Source organism: Drosophila willistoni, assembly GCF_018902025.1.
Source record: "Drosophila willistoni isolate 14030-0811.24 chromosome 2L unlocalized genomic scaffold, UCI_dwil_1.1 Seg168, whole genome shotgun sequence".
Classification (NCBI taxonomy): Eukaryota; Metazoa; Arthropoda; class Insecta; order Diptera; family Drosophilidae; genus Drosophila; species Drosophila willistoni.
In genome coordinates this window covers 6,080,248-6,097,763 of record NW_025814047.1, presented here as the reverse complement: position 1 = coordinate 6,097,763, position 17,516 = coordinate 6,080,248, and the positions used below count along the sequence as shown (strand labels likewise).

Here is a 17,516-nt window from a genome sequence, read left to right as displayed (position 1 = left end):
TCTGCTTTATGAAAATTGTTGGCTAAGCTATTGAAATGTAGATTTCTATTGTGTTTGGCTCTAAGATGAGAAATACTTCATCTAATACAATGCTGCATTGACAAGGAAGAGGGAGGGAGGCTAAGCTTCTGAGTCTGACCTAGTAAGACCCTGTAATAATTTATTGATGACTCAAAGGTAAAGTTAACTAGCTATTGTCATTTGTTGACAGTTCTTTTAGTTACAGTTCAGTTGTGAAAAAGTGTAATGAATCTGATTGTAAACGAGGGAAGCTTGAATAGTTTACTAATAGAGCTAATGATTACCAGGATTGTTGAAAGACTTTAGAAACTTCTTAGCCATAACCCAAAAACTGAGGAAAATACAATTTAACGAGCAAAATAACTTGCCACTACAAATTATTTTGACAAAAATTGAAACAACAAGACAATACAACAAATATTAAATACAACAACAATAACAAGACAAAAGTTTCATTTCAATCTCAATGTAGACAGAGGAGAGACCCTAATAAAAATCGACAAGGTTAGCAAAAATACAAAAGGCAAGTAGCAAGTCATGTGAAGCAATTTATTCTTGTTGTTGTTGTTGCTGTTCATTCTCATTGAGATTCGAACCGAGTCAGTCAGTCGGCCAGTGATGAAAACATGGACAATGAATGTCCCCAAAAAATCAAACGGGGCGGATGAGTTTATATATGGGGATGATAAATATCCTATCGAACATTGAAGTTTTCGCAAAGTTGGCAGAAAAATCTATTTTATTATTGATTAAGACGCGATTGTTTATATTTGTTCAATAAAAATATGTCCAAGCATTGTAATTGTATTGAAAATAGTTAGTTCATATAACTAAAATGTGAGGTTAGAAACAAAAATGAAGCATAGATTCTAAGAAATATTTGTTTAATAAGCAAAAGTGTACCAGAAATGATTTGTTTAAACAACTAATTAACAGTAATATTAAATAAAGCTAGTGTGCCCAACACATTTTTGAGGTTATGTGTAAAATTTTTAGGTTATGTGATGAAGCAAAAACATGTTTGTGTCGGTTTAGTTGAAAAACATGCGTCGCACAAGCCGAGCTGTAAAATAATAGACAATTTCCGTAAAACTCAAGGCACTGCAGCCCAAAAAGAACCCAACAAGACCACCGATATAAACTGCAATAAAGATAAAGAAAACCTTTTATAAGCCAAAAAATAAGAATGAAAGGAAGCCCGCAGCTGAAGAGGCAGGCCAAAACTTACCCAAAACATCGGCAAAGGAGAACAAAACATCGCGACGCAGCTGCATTTTGGGATAATCAATAATTCCCCATTGTAAATTAGCTCCCAGGAACCAGACACGCGAACGCTAAAATGGGGAAACGCCAGAGAAAATGGAGAAAGAGAAAAGTGAGAAACAACATCGTCATCATCATCCTCATCATCATCATCATCGTTTTCATCCTAACAAAGCTCAGAGTAAGCAGAAATTATTATTAAATGTAAAAACTTTCGCCGCGAAACAGAAAACAAAATGGCAAAACAAAAAAATTTAAACACAAAGTTTTACCGAAATAATTGCATATTTCAAGGCGCTAGTAAGTGAAACTTTTGGGGCTTATTATTATTTTTTATAGCTGCTGCTCTGCTGCCGCTGTTGTTGCTGCTTTTTAAATCTGAATGAAATGGTCTTAATGTTGATCTTGTTCATTATACTCACATGGGATTGAACAAAGAAGTTGGAATCATCACAATTTGCCAAACAATTGCAGTTGATTTTATATCTATCCGATTTTAAGGAGATTATTTCACCTACCCAAGTGAGGGAGAGAGAGAAGGAGTAATGCCGATTAACATTCAACAGGTTTTTTCAATTTCAACTCAAAAATTATGGTCACGTTTCACACGAAAAAATTCAAATTGAATTCAAATATTTGCATGTCCTTTCGACTTACGTTTAATTTTGACCAGACAACCGATGCCCTCTAAACCGCATACCGGTAAACGACGACCATTCCGCACTGCCAACATAAAAGAAAGAGAGAGAGAGAGAGAAACGAGAAAAAGAGGATGAGAAAAAACAGTGTCATGGGATAATCGGAAAAACTTCAACTTCAACTACGGAGTATTTAAACATTTTATGACCCCAAAATTTGCATCATAAAAACCCAACACGCCAACACATAAAAGTTATAACTTTAATGGTTGACAATTAAGTGCAACTATGTGAGGATGCTGGATAACCGAAATATGATTAAAACTTGTCGACAAAACAACAACTCACAGCGATTGCGATAGAAATGTGGTATACAACCGCAAATTTTCAATGAAAAGAACATCCGACATTCCGAGAGACAAAGACCAAAACTATAAATCGGTACAGTTTGCATATCCTCTGCCTCGTAATTGAAGCGACAACTGCGCTGTTTGGTGGTAAATCTATCAAAAAGATAGAGAGATTAATATAAATATGTTTGCCAACTTTCATCTTAAACTCACGCTCGAGCCTCTTCATTGGTGTAGATCTCTAGGGCAATCAATTCCACTGTGGTGTAATCACTTTCCGGAAATGTATAACGTTGCTTGGATATATTCGGTACGTCACCAGAACCATGAAAATATACATCATAAGCGGTTGAGAGATTTATAATTTGGGCATAGATTTCACCATCCAGAGGATGAACTGTGACACGATCACCATGATCTAAAATACTCCAATCACCAGAACGCCAGTAGCTGAAATATATAAAGAAATACATATCTTTCAATTTATTGTTTTTGTATAGTAAATTAAAGTCTTTTAAAACGTTCTGATTAACTTGATAACGCTTTAAGTCTTATTGTTAGTAAAATTTGCAACAATTTAAGACGTATTTGATGTTTCAACAAAATTGTTTTCGAATCTTAAAATTTGAAATTGATTCAAACGCACTTTAAATAATTTGATATCAAGTAATTTTAGAGGGATTTAGATTGGATTCCGATAAAACTTGAAATTTTAAATGTTAAACCCACTGAAAATTTATTTAATATTCAAAATCAGGGACTAAAACACAAATATCTATCCTAAAAATCATAAAATAAAGGATCCTTTGACTCACTCAAAGGCATTGTAGCGTGCGACCATCGAGTTAACAGAATGGCAAATGCCAAACTCCGTTTGTGTCTCGTGTATAAGCATTTTTACGGCGGCGCCACTGCTAATTTCCGGTTCAAAGGGCCATTTCAATTCATAAAGCAACTGCAAGTACTTGTCACTCGGAATGCCAAACGATTTGTTCAGCGGCAATGTTTCCAAATTGTCATATGTGAGACTGGCAAGTTTGACAATAAAATCACGGAAGTCCTCTTGATCCTCCTCGGACTGAAAATGTTCGGCGTGTGCACTGTGTAGACAAAAATTGTGATGTGAGATGGCGTGTCAGAGATGAAATTCCATTTTTTTTTTCAAATTTTTTACAACAACTCACAGTATGTAATCCTCCACCTTCAGTTCATCGATGCGTTTGTGTGGACAAACAGTGAGCGATGGGAAACTTGTATTCCATACCAATTTGTTTCTATCCATCGATATGACCATGGGTGAGGTCTGAAAACGTAGCCAAGTGCGTTTACTCAACGAGATGATGCTAAACAGGGCCACACAGATGAAGGCAAACCAAAGCATTCTACAAGCGGGAAATAGAAAAAAAAATAAAAAGTGAAAGTTTGTAAGCCAAAATGATATATGTGGTATAAATTTTTGTGTTTGTGTGCATTCTGCCAAGGCACATAAAAATCTATTGCGTGTAAATTTTTGCTGCGCTAGGACCACCAAAAAGACATAGAGAAAAGTCAATGGACGCGTCAACGGGTTTTTATTTGTCTTACCAACCCTTTTTTTTCCCCCCAGCAGTCTTTCTCTGCGAGGCGTAAATCCGACAACGGGCTGAAGAGTCAGACAGACAGAAAGTAGACGCCAAAATTCCTCTTGCAATTGGCGACCGTGACAATGGCTCATAAAGGCAGATAACTTGAAACTTTAGCTTGGCTTGGCTTGGCATTTAATTTTCCAAACATTTCCAAACATTTATTATTTTCAAAATTTTCCTAGCTCTCTCCCTTTCTCTGCCTGTCTCACGACAATAACCAAATTCCTTGCGTACATATGCACAATCTAGAATAGAGACCTCCACACATTGTCATCATCATACTGATTGTTGTCTGTCTCATGTTTCATCTCATCAACATCATCATCATCATCATCGTCAGCATCATTTCGGCACATGAACAATTTGTGCGTGAATGAAACTCAGTGATGCATAAGTTTGTTGTATTTATGCCGAAGGGTTCTACAAAACACTAGACACATGATATATGAAAACACATGTATGTACATAAAGTGATGTGCAGCTCCACGTGAAGTTATGACGGCACTTATGATATATTTTGGCATTATTTTTTAACAATGCCGAGATTCCAAAAGTTATCATATTCTCATGGAATGCCATATAATGTTTCAACTATTTTAATAAAATGCATTTACTTTCAAATTTGAGTATACTTATGTATGTTTTCTACCACAAAATATACCCCTTGCAAAAAGGGTATTTTAATTTTGGTCAGAAGTGTACAACGCATAGAAGGAAGCAACTCTAACCATATAAGATATATATATTCTTCATCAGCACAGGTCCTATATCTCGAATTGAGCCGGATCGGATTACTATATCATATAAGTAGCTCCCATACAAATGGCAAAGTCGAACAGTGACTTTTCTCAATAAATTCGTTATTTTCTAAGACTTTGTCATAAAAATTGCCAGTTTAATATATACCTCCAATATATAACCTCCACCCATAGGAACGATCGGTGTTAAACAGTGACTTTTACCAATAACTTCGTTATTTTCTCCGCTATCTTAATGACTGTGCCGAATTTGGTCAGATAATTATACAGCTGTTATATAAAGTTATGATAAAATGGCATTGCTCCAGCCTAAGATTGTAGGCCGGTCTTTTCCGAATATAAGAGCTTTCATATAAAAGGGTTTTCCACTTTGATGCCTATAGCTAAAGGTATAGTAACAAAAAACCTTGCAAGGGTAAAAAATTTCGCGGTCCAATTTTGTCCCTGCTCTCTGAGTTTTTATACCATACACCCATAGGGTGAAATGGTATATTAAAGTCGCCAAAATGTATGTAACAGGCAGAAGGAAGCATCTCCGACCCCACAAAGTATATATATTCTTGATCAGGATCAAAAACCGAGTCGATCTAGCCATGTCCGTCTGTCCGTCCGTCCGTCCGTCCGTATGAACACCTAGATCTCGGAGACTATAAGAGCTGGAGCCACCAAATTTGGTATGCAGTCTCGTGTAGTATGTACGCTTATCGAGTTTGTTTCAAATTTTTGCCACGCCCCCTTCCGCCCCCAGAATTTACATAAAGCTGTTTTTCTTAAAAAGTATAGCAGATAGAAACATCAAATTTGGTTTATATACTCGTTTAGTTAGCGCGCAGAAAATAATTGTTCCAACTTTTTGCCACGCCCCCTTCCGCCCCCGGAATTTACATAACTCTGATTTTCTTAAAAACTATGAAAGCTACCGACATTAAATTTGGTATGTAAGTTAGCTTAATAGACGCGCAGATATTGACTATTTAAAAATTTTGCCACGCCCATTTCCGCCCCCGCAAATTAAACAAAACTGATTTTCTCGAAAACTAACAAAGCTAAAGTCACCAAATTTAGTATGTATATTGGCTTAGTATGCGCGCAGAATACATATATTTTAAAATGTTGCCACGCCCACCTCCTCCTCCATAATTTAGAAAAAACCGATTAGCTCTTGCAATTTTTTGACCATCGCGATCAAATTTGGCAGACTAATAAATCTTATCTATTTCTATCAAACTACCAAATTTGATTGAAATCGGACTAGAAACATAAAAAATATACGTATGAACGTATTTTGCTACGCGATCCATAAGGGCAGAATTGGCCGTTGGCTAGTGGCGGCGCTAGAGTGGTTGTGTGTTTGTAGAGTGAGCGAGATAGCAAATGGTATGAGGCATGTTAAAACAATTTAGTAGACATACATTTGGTTTTCGAAATTTTAAATATTTGTTTCACCTGGTGTATGGTATACCCAAGTCGGCGAGACGACTTACTTACTTCATTTAAATTCGTGTCGAAATTAATTTAAGACTTTTTATGACATTTTAAAATCTGTTAGAAATTGAAGTAAATACAATCTGAATTAAAGTCGGATTAGCCAAAAATTTATCTTTCAAAATTCTTAACAAAAATGTTAAATTTGCGAATTATTTTTGACCAATTTCCATACATGTTCTCACTTTCACATTAGAAAGTAATCTTTTAATTTGCATTATCTATATTATATATACATACATACATAGGTACATCAACTACCGGATTGAAACACTTACAATATGATTAAAGTTCATGTTTGTTTTGTTTTCTTATCTATTACTATCAACCTCGCCTCGCACTGGGCTATCTATAGGTTTTTAGGGGGAGAAGTCCACTTTATAAAGGTGGAAAATTTCTGTTTTTTCTGCTCTTAGAATCTGCCAATGTCTCGTAGCTTAGAAAGGTGGTTTATATTAGTAAAACTTTACTTTATCTACATGAGACTTTTTTAAATTTATCCTGTGATAAATAATTTTCTGATAATGAATTACTTAGATTAAAAAAAAAATTTGCATATGAGTGTTCAGTGAGTAGTCTGAAGTTTTCATTGCAATGAGTAATTTATGACTAAGTTGACGAAATTATTGATTTTAAGCTACTTCTTAACATAACAACAAACCTTTTCGATAAGATAACTATTAGCTAATTTTCAGCTTCTTATTAACATATGTAACAACAAAAGTTTTCGATAAGATAACTCCGATTTGCTTGGGCCAGTGGGGGCCAACCAAAAGTCAAAGCTTTTTTGCCCCAAAATTTTTTTCTTAATAAGGGTGATAACGGTTGAAGCTTTGTGTTCAGTGTCCATCGCGATGTCTACGATAATTGTGCTATTTGCGGGAGTTCTAACGCTAATTGCTTGGTGGTTCCGCCAGCGATTCAGCTATTGGCAACGTCGTGGAATTTCCCATGACACGCCACGGTTACTCATTGGCAATATGCATGAATGGAAGAAGACGAAACAGATTTCGTATATTATGAAAGCGACCTATGACAAATTTAAGGGCAGTGGGCCGTTTGCTGGTTTCTACTTCTTCATGGCACCAGCAGTGGTGGCCTTGGAGTTGGATTTCATAAAGGAAGTGTTGATTAAACAATTTGACAAGTTTCATGATCGTGGAGTATTTCACAATGAGCGGGATGATCCATTGAGTGCCTCTTTAATAACGATTGAAGGGCAAAAGTGGCGACAATTGCGACAGAAATTGACACCGACTTTTACGTCTGGTAAAATGAAATTTATGTATCCCACAGTGGAAAAGGTAGCAAAAGAGTTATTGCAAGCCTTTGACCAACAATTGGAAAATAGTTCCCTCTTGGAAGTACACGATTTGGCAGCTCGTTACACGGCCGATGTGATAGGTTCATGTGCTTTTGGTCTAGAGTGTAACAGTCTTAGTAATCCTCAAGCTGAATTTGTTATAATGGGCGGGAAGGCTATAAAAGAACGTCATCATGGTAATTTTATAAATAGCATGATTTTTAGTTTTCCCAATCTGGCTAAAGCTTTGAGGATGAGGATCAATTTGTACTCGGTGGAAGATTTCTATACGAACATAGTGCGTGAGACTGTGGACTATCGCATAAAGAATGGAGTCAAACGTAATGATTTTATGGACTCATTAATCGATTTGATAAGAAAACATGAAGAGGGTAGCAAGACAGAAGGATTGACGTTCAATGAAGTTGTGGCTCAAGCTGCAATATTCTTTTTGGCCGGCTTTGAGACAAGCTCCACGACCATGGGTTTTGCTCTCTACGAATTGGCTTTAAATCAGGATATACAGGATAAACTTAGAAAGGAGATAAGTTCAGTTTTGGCCAAATACAATAATGAATTTACCTATGAATGCATGATGGATCAGCGATATCTTAGTCAAGTTGTTGATGGTGAGTCATAAGAACATTAACTTTTGGACGGCTGTTGAATCCTTTTGTTTCTCTGTAGAAACTCTAAGAAAATATCCTGTCGCGGCTCATCTCTTCCGCCGCACAAATCAACGATATGTAAACAATGACAGCAAATACTACATTGAGCCTGGTACTTTGGTATTTATTCCAACTTTGGCCTTGCACTACGATCCTGAATACTATGAAGAACCTGAGAAATTCAAACCCGAACGTTTCTCAGATGATGCCATTCAACAGCGGCCCAGTTGTGCCTACTTGCCCTTTGGTGAGGGTCCACGCAATTGTATAGGTATGCGTTTTGGCAAAATGCAGACCGTTATCGGTTTGGCCAAACTAATCAGCATCTACAAGTTTGAAGTTCACCCAGAGAAGACCCAATTGCCATTGGAATTAGATACAACAAATTTCCTATTAAGCGCCAAGGGAGGCATTCATTTAAATGTATCTAAAGTGGTCTAAAGGAAAATTTGAATGTTTTATTTGTGATATTATATATGAATAAATTTTTGAGTTTTGGTAATTTGATAGTTTTTTGGATCCCAAAAGCTGAGGTAAGTGCTTTTCACTCTGGATCTCTCTGTTCACACACACTCAAAGTTTTGTGTTCTGATTTGAATGCAATGCTGGCAATCTACCTAATCCTTTGCATACACTGCACTCTCTCTCTCTTTTGGAGACGGATGCAATTGCGTGTTTTGCATTGGTATGTATGTTTTCTGGTTCTGGATTATGCAGTCATGCACCTGTCTTCCTGTTACCCACTTCTGTCCCCCCTTCCTTAGCCTCAGTTACCATATCAACGCTAGTGAAATTGAGGTTATCACATGTCAGCGACACACACAGAAAAAGGGCAGAGTCAGAGGGATCTCTTGTGCATTTTTACTGGAAATATTTTTGTTCCAAATGCGGCACAACAAAAAAATAAATGGAAAGGGAATGAGACAAGCTCTAGCTTGATGGGGGAGCTGGGTTAAGGGCGGCGATGTCTGCCACAGATTTCTGCATAATCCAGAAAATTTTGTGCGTCACAAGCTGATTTTTTGTCATGGCAAAAGCATATTTCTATTTTTGCTTTCTGTTTTTGTGGCTTGAATAAAGTACGTAGAAATAAAATAAAAATAATACTCAGTGAGGTTGGGCGAAGAGTGAGAGGGAGATTGCATGAGAGGCAATGGAAGTGTATTAATTAAAAGGTGATGGGTAGAAAAAGGGAAACAGCTGCCCCTTGTCTCTCGCCAGCTAGCACCACCTGTCAGTTGAGCTTTGGTTTAGGCCAAGAACTAACAATAATTGTAATTGAGTTTTTCGGAAATATCAAACGGGAAAGAACACTGCAAAAAACAAATCAAAACTGTCAGCTCAGCTATATTTAAAAATTTAAGGAGTTAAAATTAGAATTTGTTTAACTTTAAATATAAGAATCTATACTAAATTAATATTTAAAGAAATTTGAGAGGTCTACGAATTAACAAAAAGTATTTTGTGCAGTTTGTCTGTAGTTGATTACTCCCAACTCTCCAACTAATACCTCAAAGGGAAATAGATTGACTTCATTTAGTTTCTGTCAGTGCATGATATGTATGTCCTTGGCCTGAGTGTTATCCACTAATTAACCTTCAGGCTGTTGGTCTGACAGATTTTCCTCTATCCCCCATCTCCACCCATCGCCCCCTTTCTCTGCACTTGCTGATGCTGATCCTGAGTTGTAGGCGAGTGTGTTAGCAATTTAAGCCTTGCCCAGGAATCAGACTGAGGCCCAACTTTAGTGTAATCCTGTTTGTCATGTCATGTCAGTTTTAAGGATTTATTGCCCTACACCCCGCAACAAAAAATATTACTTTCACCCACAAAACGCACGGCAAAACGGAAAAGATGTAGAAAAATAAATGTTTTACTCTCGTGTGTTCTCTGTGTGCGGAGGAAATTTATGCAGAAACCCTATGAAAGTGCTAAAGTTGGGGTCTAGAGGGGGGAGGTTTAGATTCCGACACGCACTTCCCCTTGATATCAGTTCATATGTATGTATGTTTGTACATACTATATATCCGCCACGTGGCAGAGGTCTGTCCCTCTCTCTCTGTCCTTCTCAACTTATAGTTTAGCGTTTTTCGAGAGAAATCCTAAAAAAGGAAAGTTAAGCCTTTTTCGGTGAAAGTTTTGCGGTCTCGCTTGTTGGCCCTGTAATGAGGCTTAAATTTAATTTCGCTGGTAAATTAATTGAGTGGAAATGTTCTCTAACCAACTAGCTTTCGGCTAAAAGGAAGTAATTCTTTGATTAATTGCACCAAGTTAACTAAATTGGCCAAGCAAAAAACCAAAGAACCAACGAATGTTAAACTTAAATATAATTGTAATCGTTTTTATGTTCAAAAACCATAACTCAGGTGTAATGATACGAAATTAAACTAATCTGAACTACAAATCATCTGTTCAGAAACTTTTGCTTATGATTGAAATCTGTATAGATTATTAAAATTTATTCCATATTGGAAATGGTTTAACCATCTTAGTTTTTTAATTGTATCATCGACACCAGGAAATTTCTATTGATTAACAGAAAAGTTGTTGGCAGAGAGGAAGGAAATCGTTTTCAGATATTTTTTCTTATCAGTTTAGATCTTTTATAGTTTTTATAATTTATAAAAATCGTTTCGAGCTTAAATTATAAAAATCTTAGTTATTTAACTTAAGCTTAAATATGTATATGCATTTCTTCTACTTAGGTTCAACTTATAATTGATCATATTAAGTGACCACTATGAAAAGAATATTAGAGGTGTATTTAAAGGGCTTCTAAATTTCTTATACAAAATATAAATTTGATTAGTTTTAACTTAGCCTGGAAAATTATCTTGGCTTTGCATTTTCTGTTAATAGTTTTGTTTTAACCTGTCTCTGATTTTTGTGAATGAAGTTGTGTAAACAGGTCTTTTAAAGAGCTATGACTATTCGGTGATTTCTAGTTGCACTTTTACGTAATGGCAACCGATTCTCCCATTTATGCAATCGGAAACATTTTGTGACGTTTGACTCACCGTTCGAGAAAATTTAAACCAAGTTTGGCCAAATAGATGAAACCATGTATCGAGGAACCCTGCAGAAATTCGATTATGAACGCCTGGACCTTTGCCAGGCAAATGCGACGTTTATCCCATTCTAGGTCTGCCTGCAGCTGCTTTTCGTCCTGGTCCTTTTCGGTTTCCAACTTTTTGTTTTCCTGGCGTTTGGCTGGCTTCTGCCAGAGCGGCGGTCGTCGAAAGCTGCGCACGCTGCGTCTTTTCTGATTAATGGACACGTTGTTGTCGTCATCAGCATTAGCATTTGCCGATGCTCCTGTCCTTGCCGATGTTTTTTGGACTGTTGTCGCTTTTGTCCCTGCCGCAGGATTATGCTGATGCCTTTGAGCGGTGCCGGGAAATAGTAAGAGACCAGGACCAGGACGATGCTCAACTGGCTCTTGGTGTTGCAACGACGCTGTCGAGGCTGTCAATGAGCTAGAGGTAGATGGATTCGAGGATTGAGGGAACTCATCACTGTTGCTGGGTGACAAGCTGTCAGAGTTGGGGCCGTTCACTTTGTGAGAAATTAGCATGGTTTCCACCTATTAAAGAATATTAAATGGAAAATTGAAAGAATATTTAAAATTTATGCCTAGAGTGATTATGTCAGCTCTGACAGCTGTTCAACTTCCCCAATCTGACCATAAATACATACTTACTGTATAATATTATTAAGCTGTGATTTTTTTTGTTGTTTTTCCATCGTGCGGCGCTTCTCAACCGAATTGCACTCGTGTTCGTATATCAGTTTACTCTTCATTAAACGTAAATACGTCGTTTTAAATATGTTTTTTGTGTCGGCTACCCCGACCCGTGCAGCCCAGTGCAACAATAAATCATTATGGAGTTTTTAATGCGCTGTAAATTATGCCTTCATCCATTGAATGACATGAAGGAGGACAGCAACAGCCCCAGCAACAGCCACAACAACAAACGCAATCAATATTCACTCATCTGTAGGCTAAAGGCAGTTACAAGAGCATACTGATGACCGGAATGTGGTTAAAAATTTTGCATTTATGAAACTTAAATGAGGTGCAGTCAGTCGTATGACCAAGTAGAAATATCTGTTTGGTAGATTTCCAATTTTTCCCGCAGAATAATGTCAATGGTTCTATTAAACGATTATTGTTTGAGCCAGTAAAGTTATTTGATTTGTGTTTGATAGCCCTTAAAAACAATTGTTCTGCCTTTTCAACAATATTAATTGGGTGTCTTCTCACCTTAACCAAGGATAGACTTGAAAAATTCTTTCAAAAGAATAATTTTGGATGCTTTATTAAAGGATTACAGAGTTCTGCAGTGTTTGTAAGAGATCATACTCATTCAGCTAGCAAACTTAGACAAAGTTAAGGGAAAATCAAAAAAAGAAACTACATATGAGTTATCTGAGGTTTTGACAATCTCAATTGAGAGAGTCAATGGATGTCATAAAAAGGCATTTTTGTCTAGCTGCATCTTTATCAGCTAAATTTGATATGAAAGCACATATATACATATAAAGACTTTCTATTTAAAAAGTCGTGAATCTATGAAATAGTCTTCCTGTCTGACACTTTATACAAAAATTGATTGCTTAATCAAACAAGTTTGCCTTGAAAAATTCATCAAAAGGGGAAATACAATTTAATAAAAATTTATTCAGCTTCATCAGTCGACTTCAGGCAGTTAACCTAAGTAAAATCGATTAGAAATTTCTTTAGATTCGAATAAAAGAGTTCACTTGACTAGCTGGAAACATGGAACCGTTGGATGAGAAGTTGTATCGATGTAGTCGCTGCTTAGGGCGTTGCCTGTGGCATGATTTGTCACGACAGGAACATCGTTGTCCCCAATGCCGTATTCCGATCAGAACTTGTGCCATTTGTGATAAGAATTTTGAGCCACGTGAGAAGGCCCATTACTATTGCAAACGTTGTGATTTCTATTTGGAGAAACAAGCAGCCATTAAGCCGCCGCCGATAGAGGAAGAGGCCTACGGAGAGGAATACTCAGAGGATAACGAGGAGGAAATGCATACAACAAACAAGGCTTCGGTAATGGAACGCTGGCAGGAGATTAAAACAGCAGCTGGCATTGTCGATGATTTCTACCTCAGTGATTGATAAATAATACGAAAAGTATAACAATTTTCTGTTTTCTGTTTTCGTTTTTCTTTTTATCAATTTGATGTAAGTGTTTGGGTTAAGAGCGAGATCAGCCTTTAGCATTAATGTGGGGAGACATCAAAAGGATCTTCTGTGGGAGGCAGGGTGCGCGAGCGGGTTTCCCATTTTAAAAGTGGATTAAAATTTCATTTAAATTTGCATTTAAATGAGAGCAGTTGGCTCAAAGTAAATGTAGCAGGACAAAGGCCGCAGTCAGACTGGGCCTGGGACTCGGTCTCAGACACAGATGCAGAATTACCCGGGTCCAGTCGTTTTCTGTTTGGTTCGATTGAGTTGAATTGCGTTTGCTTGCATATGGGCAACATTAAAAAAGGTTTTTTTTTTATATACTCTGGCCAAGCCAAGCCAGGAGCAGTTGATTACCTTTGGTAGTTGACGACTGTGCCTACTGCATTTTAATGGGCATTATTTAAAAAAATATATATTTCACAATTAAATAAACGATTTTATATGCCCTCTCTTCCATTTTCATTTTACATCTCGTTTTCGTTTACTTTTCCGCTGCCCTTTTGTGTGTCCCATTCATTGAGGTTAATTAAATTCTGTATGAATGGGGAATGGCCGAAGGGACATTTTAATTGGCCTTCAATTTGTGCGTGGCATTTCTCTCTCAACTGGGCTGGCTGACTGCCCACAATCTACTACTACAAACAAGAACAAGAACTTGCCTAACAAATTTTCCAATTTGCTTCTTGATTTATTTTGACGCCAATTTCTTGGCATCCAAACCAGACTCGAGCAGAGAGATGAGTTCCACCTCCGCCTTGTGTCTTGACATTTGCTTATTTATTTGGTCTCATGTTTTGTCTGCACTGCTCTTCCTTTTCGTTTGCGTTGCGTGAAATCACGAATGAATGAATGACTGAACCAGCCAACCGCCATGAATATTAATGGGGGAAAACACACTCACACACACACACACACACACATACATTCACACAATAGGAATAGCAACAACAAAATAGAACAAGAACAACAATAACAAAATATTGCTTGCATTTTCCGCTCTATGCGCCAAACAATTCGCAATGCCATTTTCGTGTCCGCAGCTCCAAACAGCCATCAGCAACTATCAGATCTTGTTCTGAGATTTAACTATCAACCTTGTCCCATCTAGAATACTCTCTATATATACATATACATATATGTACATATATAAAGCAAAGTATAAATCAGACAATTATTTGTATAAATTAGGTATGACATCGATTTTTGCCTCCGGAATTATTTGGATTCTATTATGGTAATTCTATTTCGCTAGAATCATTCAGGTTTTAAAAGACCGACATTTTTCAAAATTTTTAAATCTTTTCAAACCCATAAACGACAAATTTCAAAAAGAAACGAAAAAGGTCATTAAACCTTGAGGATTACCTAAATCGGTATTAATCTTACGAGTAAAATTTTAAATCATAATGAGCAAAAATATTAGGAAATTATCTCTATATACACCTATTTCCGGAACCACCAATTTCTATCAAATGAATTATAGATTGCTATATACAGTATATACATACATACATACATATATCTGACCTATAGAGCAATGGTTTGCTATTAAAACTATTATACTCAATAGAGTAGATAAACAGCTCAGCTTGTTGGCTCTCGATGTAATACGATTATTATTTAACATAAAACAAATTATATTTATATTTTTACCAGGAGGTACTCAGTAGAAAACTTTAAGTAAGTAATCGTTCCATTATTTAATTATTATAAGATTATACCTCATAACTTTTTTGTTTTTCTGACAATAAAATCATGTTATTAAAACATAAACATGTTAATAAACAATATGGGTTTATTAGTTTTTATTTTTAAATTATTGTTTAACACAATTCTTGCTAAATAATTTGTTTCTTTCAAAAAGAAGATATTGATCTATGCAGTTTTTAAAAGATATTATAGTTGGTCATTTTGTATGAAGTTCTATTATTCCAACTAATCACAATGTTAAATAATTTTAAAGTGTTAGATATAGGAATATTAGAATGATTTCTATAATTGAGACCATTAAATTTTACTACATTAACTAATGCAACATTGATAAAAGATTATTGACGTATTGTAGTCAGAGCATCTGCAATCCGCTGTGCGTTTTAAGACTCTGCTTGGAGTATCTTTTTGCTGTGCTTTTATGTGTCTGCTTTGGTCTTGGGGCGCAGCTGTTTCTTGCTGTGTTGCTCTGTTGCAAATTGTTTGAGGTTCTCTTCGTTTTTGTCTTTTTTCTTTTTGCCATTTGTTGTACTAAGAGTTGCATGTTATTGCAGTTGTTCTTGTTCTTGCCGTTGTTGCTGTTGCTTTGCGGTTCTTCGTGCAACAGTTTTCAGTGCAGAAATGTAGGCAATGCTTTTTGTCTTGCCGCATATCGAAACAGGAAATTTAATTAAATGTCGCCTATTACTTACATGCAGTGAGTGAAAACCCGGTTTAAAATGCAGGAAACTTACTGTATTAGCTAGTTGTGTCGACTTTAGATCCTTTTCTTCTTTTTGCTTCCGATTTTTAGCCACAGTTTACGGCCAATGCTGTTCGAACTGGTAACGAACTGTAACTGTAATCAGTACTTAGGTTGCATTTGACTTTCGGTTTGATTTTTAGGCGCAGAAATTTGTTGCTGGTCTTTTTGTGACAGACAAACCAAAAATGAGGAGAGCTACTGAAAGGGCAAGGTGGTGGGGGGACTATAGAGCATAGAGCGTGACTCTTATGAGAAAAATAGCAGCTGCTGCTACTGATTTTTCGGTCTACGACTCGGAATCGTGTTGATTTGATTGCTCTTGGACAATGGCAATTGTGTTTTGGATACTGATTGCATGCCACAGTGGCATAAAATTGCAAAAAAATTTGGAAAACAGTAATGAGCTTTGGTTTGTTTTCCATGGCTTGTGGCTAAATTTCATCTATCTTTCGCGATTTTATGATAAAAGCGTTAAGAACACATAGTAAACATATTGATTTAAAACTAAAAAACTGTTTCGGTATTTATTACAATTATTTACAATTTATTTATTATTAATAAACACTAAAATAATTAGGAAGTAATATTCTATTAATATTGAATTGAATCACTCACTTTCTCTATTTGTTGTATTGGTCCCACTGTGCAAACTCCTAATGCTAGGACACAAGTTCAGTTTTAGTATTGAGTCCCTAATTACTGGCCTTAGATGAGGGCTTCGGTCCAGTGGTCAATGGTTATTGGTCGCTTGTGCTACGTAATTGTGGCGGGCCAGATAAAATCTTCACCCCAAAATCCACAAGCGCATTGTGGCCACCAAATATGAGTGGATTTTAACTACAATTGGTCGATCAACTCATCTTTGATTTAAACGCCTTAAACAAAAACAAAATTTTAAGACCAAAAAAGAGAAAGCAGAGCTCTTTATTATCTATGTTTAAAAGTCCTGGGCTATCTTTGGGGTTATTGATAAGTTTTCCAATTGTGTCGCTTTGAAAATTAAATATAGATTAAACGTTTACAAAATTTAAACAAACTTAGCAGGTGATACCCCTTATAATCGTAACCAAAAGATGAAATGTATTCAAAGCTTCGAATATGTATTATTACTTGGTTGATAGACTATTTAATGAGTTACCAATTTAGGCATTGTTTATTCTAAAGTGCACGACACATGTATGTTATTTATGGATATTATTATGGTTAATTTTGATTTATAAATAATCTGCTCACATGAAAATGACTTGACTTTTATTATAACTTGTAATTACTCAATACAAACAGAAATAAAAATTAGATAGATATCATTTTAATTTTTATTATTATTTAAAAATAAATGTGTTGGTTATGGAAACGCTTTGAGTTTAATATCTTGAACAAATTAATAAAACGATGAAAAAGTAATAAAATTCTTATTATTTAAGCACTAAATGTTTATTCTAATAAATATTTTTTGGTTCAATTGTTTTTGAAACTGAATCCAAAAGAATATTTCAGAACAAATTTAGGCCTAATATTCTTGAAGCTACAGATTGGTTGGCTTGAGTTAATTATTACCATGAAAATAGGGAAAATGATATAAAATTAGGAAACACAAATCTTTCTAATTATCTAATTCCCCATAAAATGTTTACTTTTGCTGTAATTATCTAGCTAAAAAACTTTTGCCAGACACTTTTAGGTGATGTATTCGTTTCATCAAGTTTATAATATTTGTCTACAATATTTCAAC

General features: G+C 35.9%; 3 protein-coding genes across 5 annotated transcripts in view; 2 read left to right on the top strand and 1 right to left on the bottom strand.

Annotated features, from left to right (window-relative positions):
* Positions 1–876: 876 nt before the first annotated feature.
* Positions 877–17,516, bottom strand: part of LOC6640980 (sodium channel protein Nach) — a 28,748-nt gene continuing 12,108 nt past the window's right edge. Inside the window, exons 1-10 of one of the 3 annotated variants that reach the window (XM_047009800.1) lie at positions 11,812–12,086; positions 11,129–11,694; positions 3,457–3,654; positions 3,088–3,372; positions 2,486–2,722; positions 2,271–2,425; positions 1,942–2,007; positions 1,707–1,798; positions 1,250–1,355; positions 877–1,162 (exon numbers count right to left, since the gene is read on the bottom strand). In XM_047009800.1, the coding sequence (XP_046865756.1) occupies positions 1,053–1,162; positions 1,250–1,355; positions 1,707–1,798; positions 1,942–2,007; positions 2,271–2,425; positions 2,486–2,722; positions 3,088–3,372; positions 3,457–3,654; positions 11,129–11,685 (1,806 nt within the window). In that variant the 5' untranslated portion in view covers positions 11,686–11,694; positions 11,812–12,086 and the 3' untranslated portion in view covers positions 877–1,052. Of the gene's footprint in view, positions 1,163–1,249; positions 1,356–1,706; positions 1,799–1,941; positions 2,008–2,270; positions 2,426–2,485; positions 2,723–3,087; positions 3,373–3,456; positions 3,655–11,128; positions 11,771–11,811; positions 12,087–17,516 lie in introns of those variants that run through there. The other 2 variants (XM_023175007.2, XM_002063904.4) reach the window with 2 other exon arrangements.
* Positions 6,995–8,573, top strand: LOC111518413 (probable cytochrome P450 6a20). Its single transcript, XM_023175008.2, has 2 exons — positions 6,995–8,072; positions 8,131–8,573. Exons 1-2 carry the CDS (start codon positions 6,995–6,997, stop codon positions 8,550–8,552), a joined length of 1,500 nt encoding a protein of 499 aa, XP_023030776.1. The 3' UTR covers positions 8,553–8,573.
* On the top strand, positions 12,775–13,281 carry LOC6641066 (protein FAM76B). Its single transcript, XM_002063901.3, has one exon. It carries the CDS (start codon positions 12,892–12,894, stop codon positions 13,255–13,257), a length of 366 nt encoding a protein of 121 aa, XP_002063937.1. The 5' UTR covers positions 12,775–12,891; the 3' UTR covers positions 13,258–13,281.

What these genes read in the sequence shown, in the direction of transcription:
- LOC111518413 (XM_023175008.2), top strand. Translation starts at nt 6,995, where the DNA reads ATGTCTACGATAATTGTGCTATTTGCGGGAGTTCTAACGCTAATTGCT. An exon ending in TCTTAGTCAAGTTGTTGATG is followed by an intron (nt 8,073 to 8,130) that starts GTGAGTCATAAG and finishes GTTTCTCTGTAG; the next exon opens with AAACTCTAAGAAAATATCCT.
- LOC6641066 (XM_002063901.3), top strand. Translation starts at nt 12,892, where the DNA reads ATGGAACCGTTGGATGAGAAGTTGTATCGATGTAGTCGCTGCTTAGGG.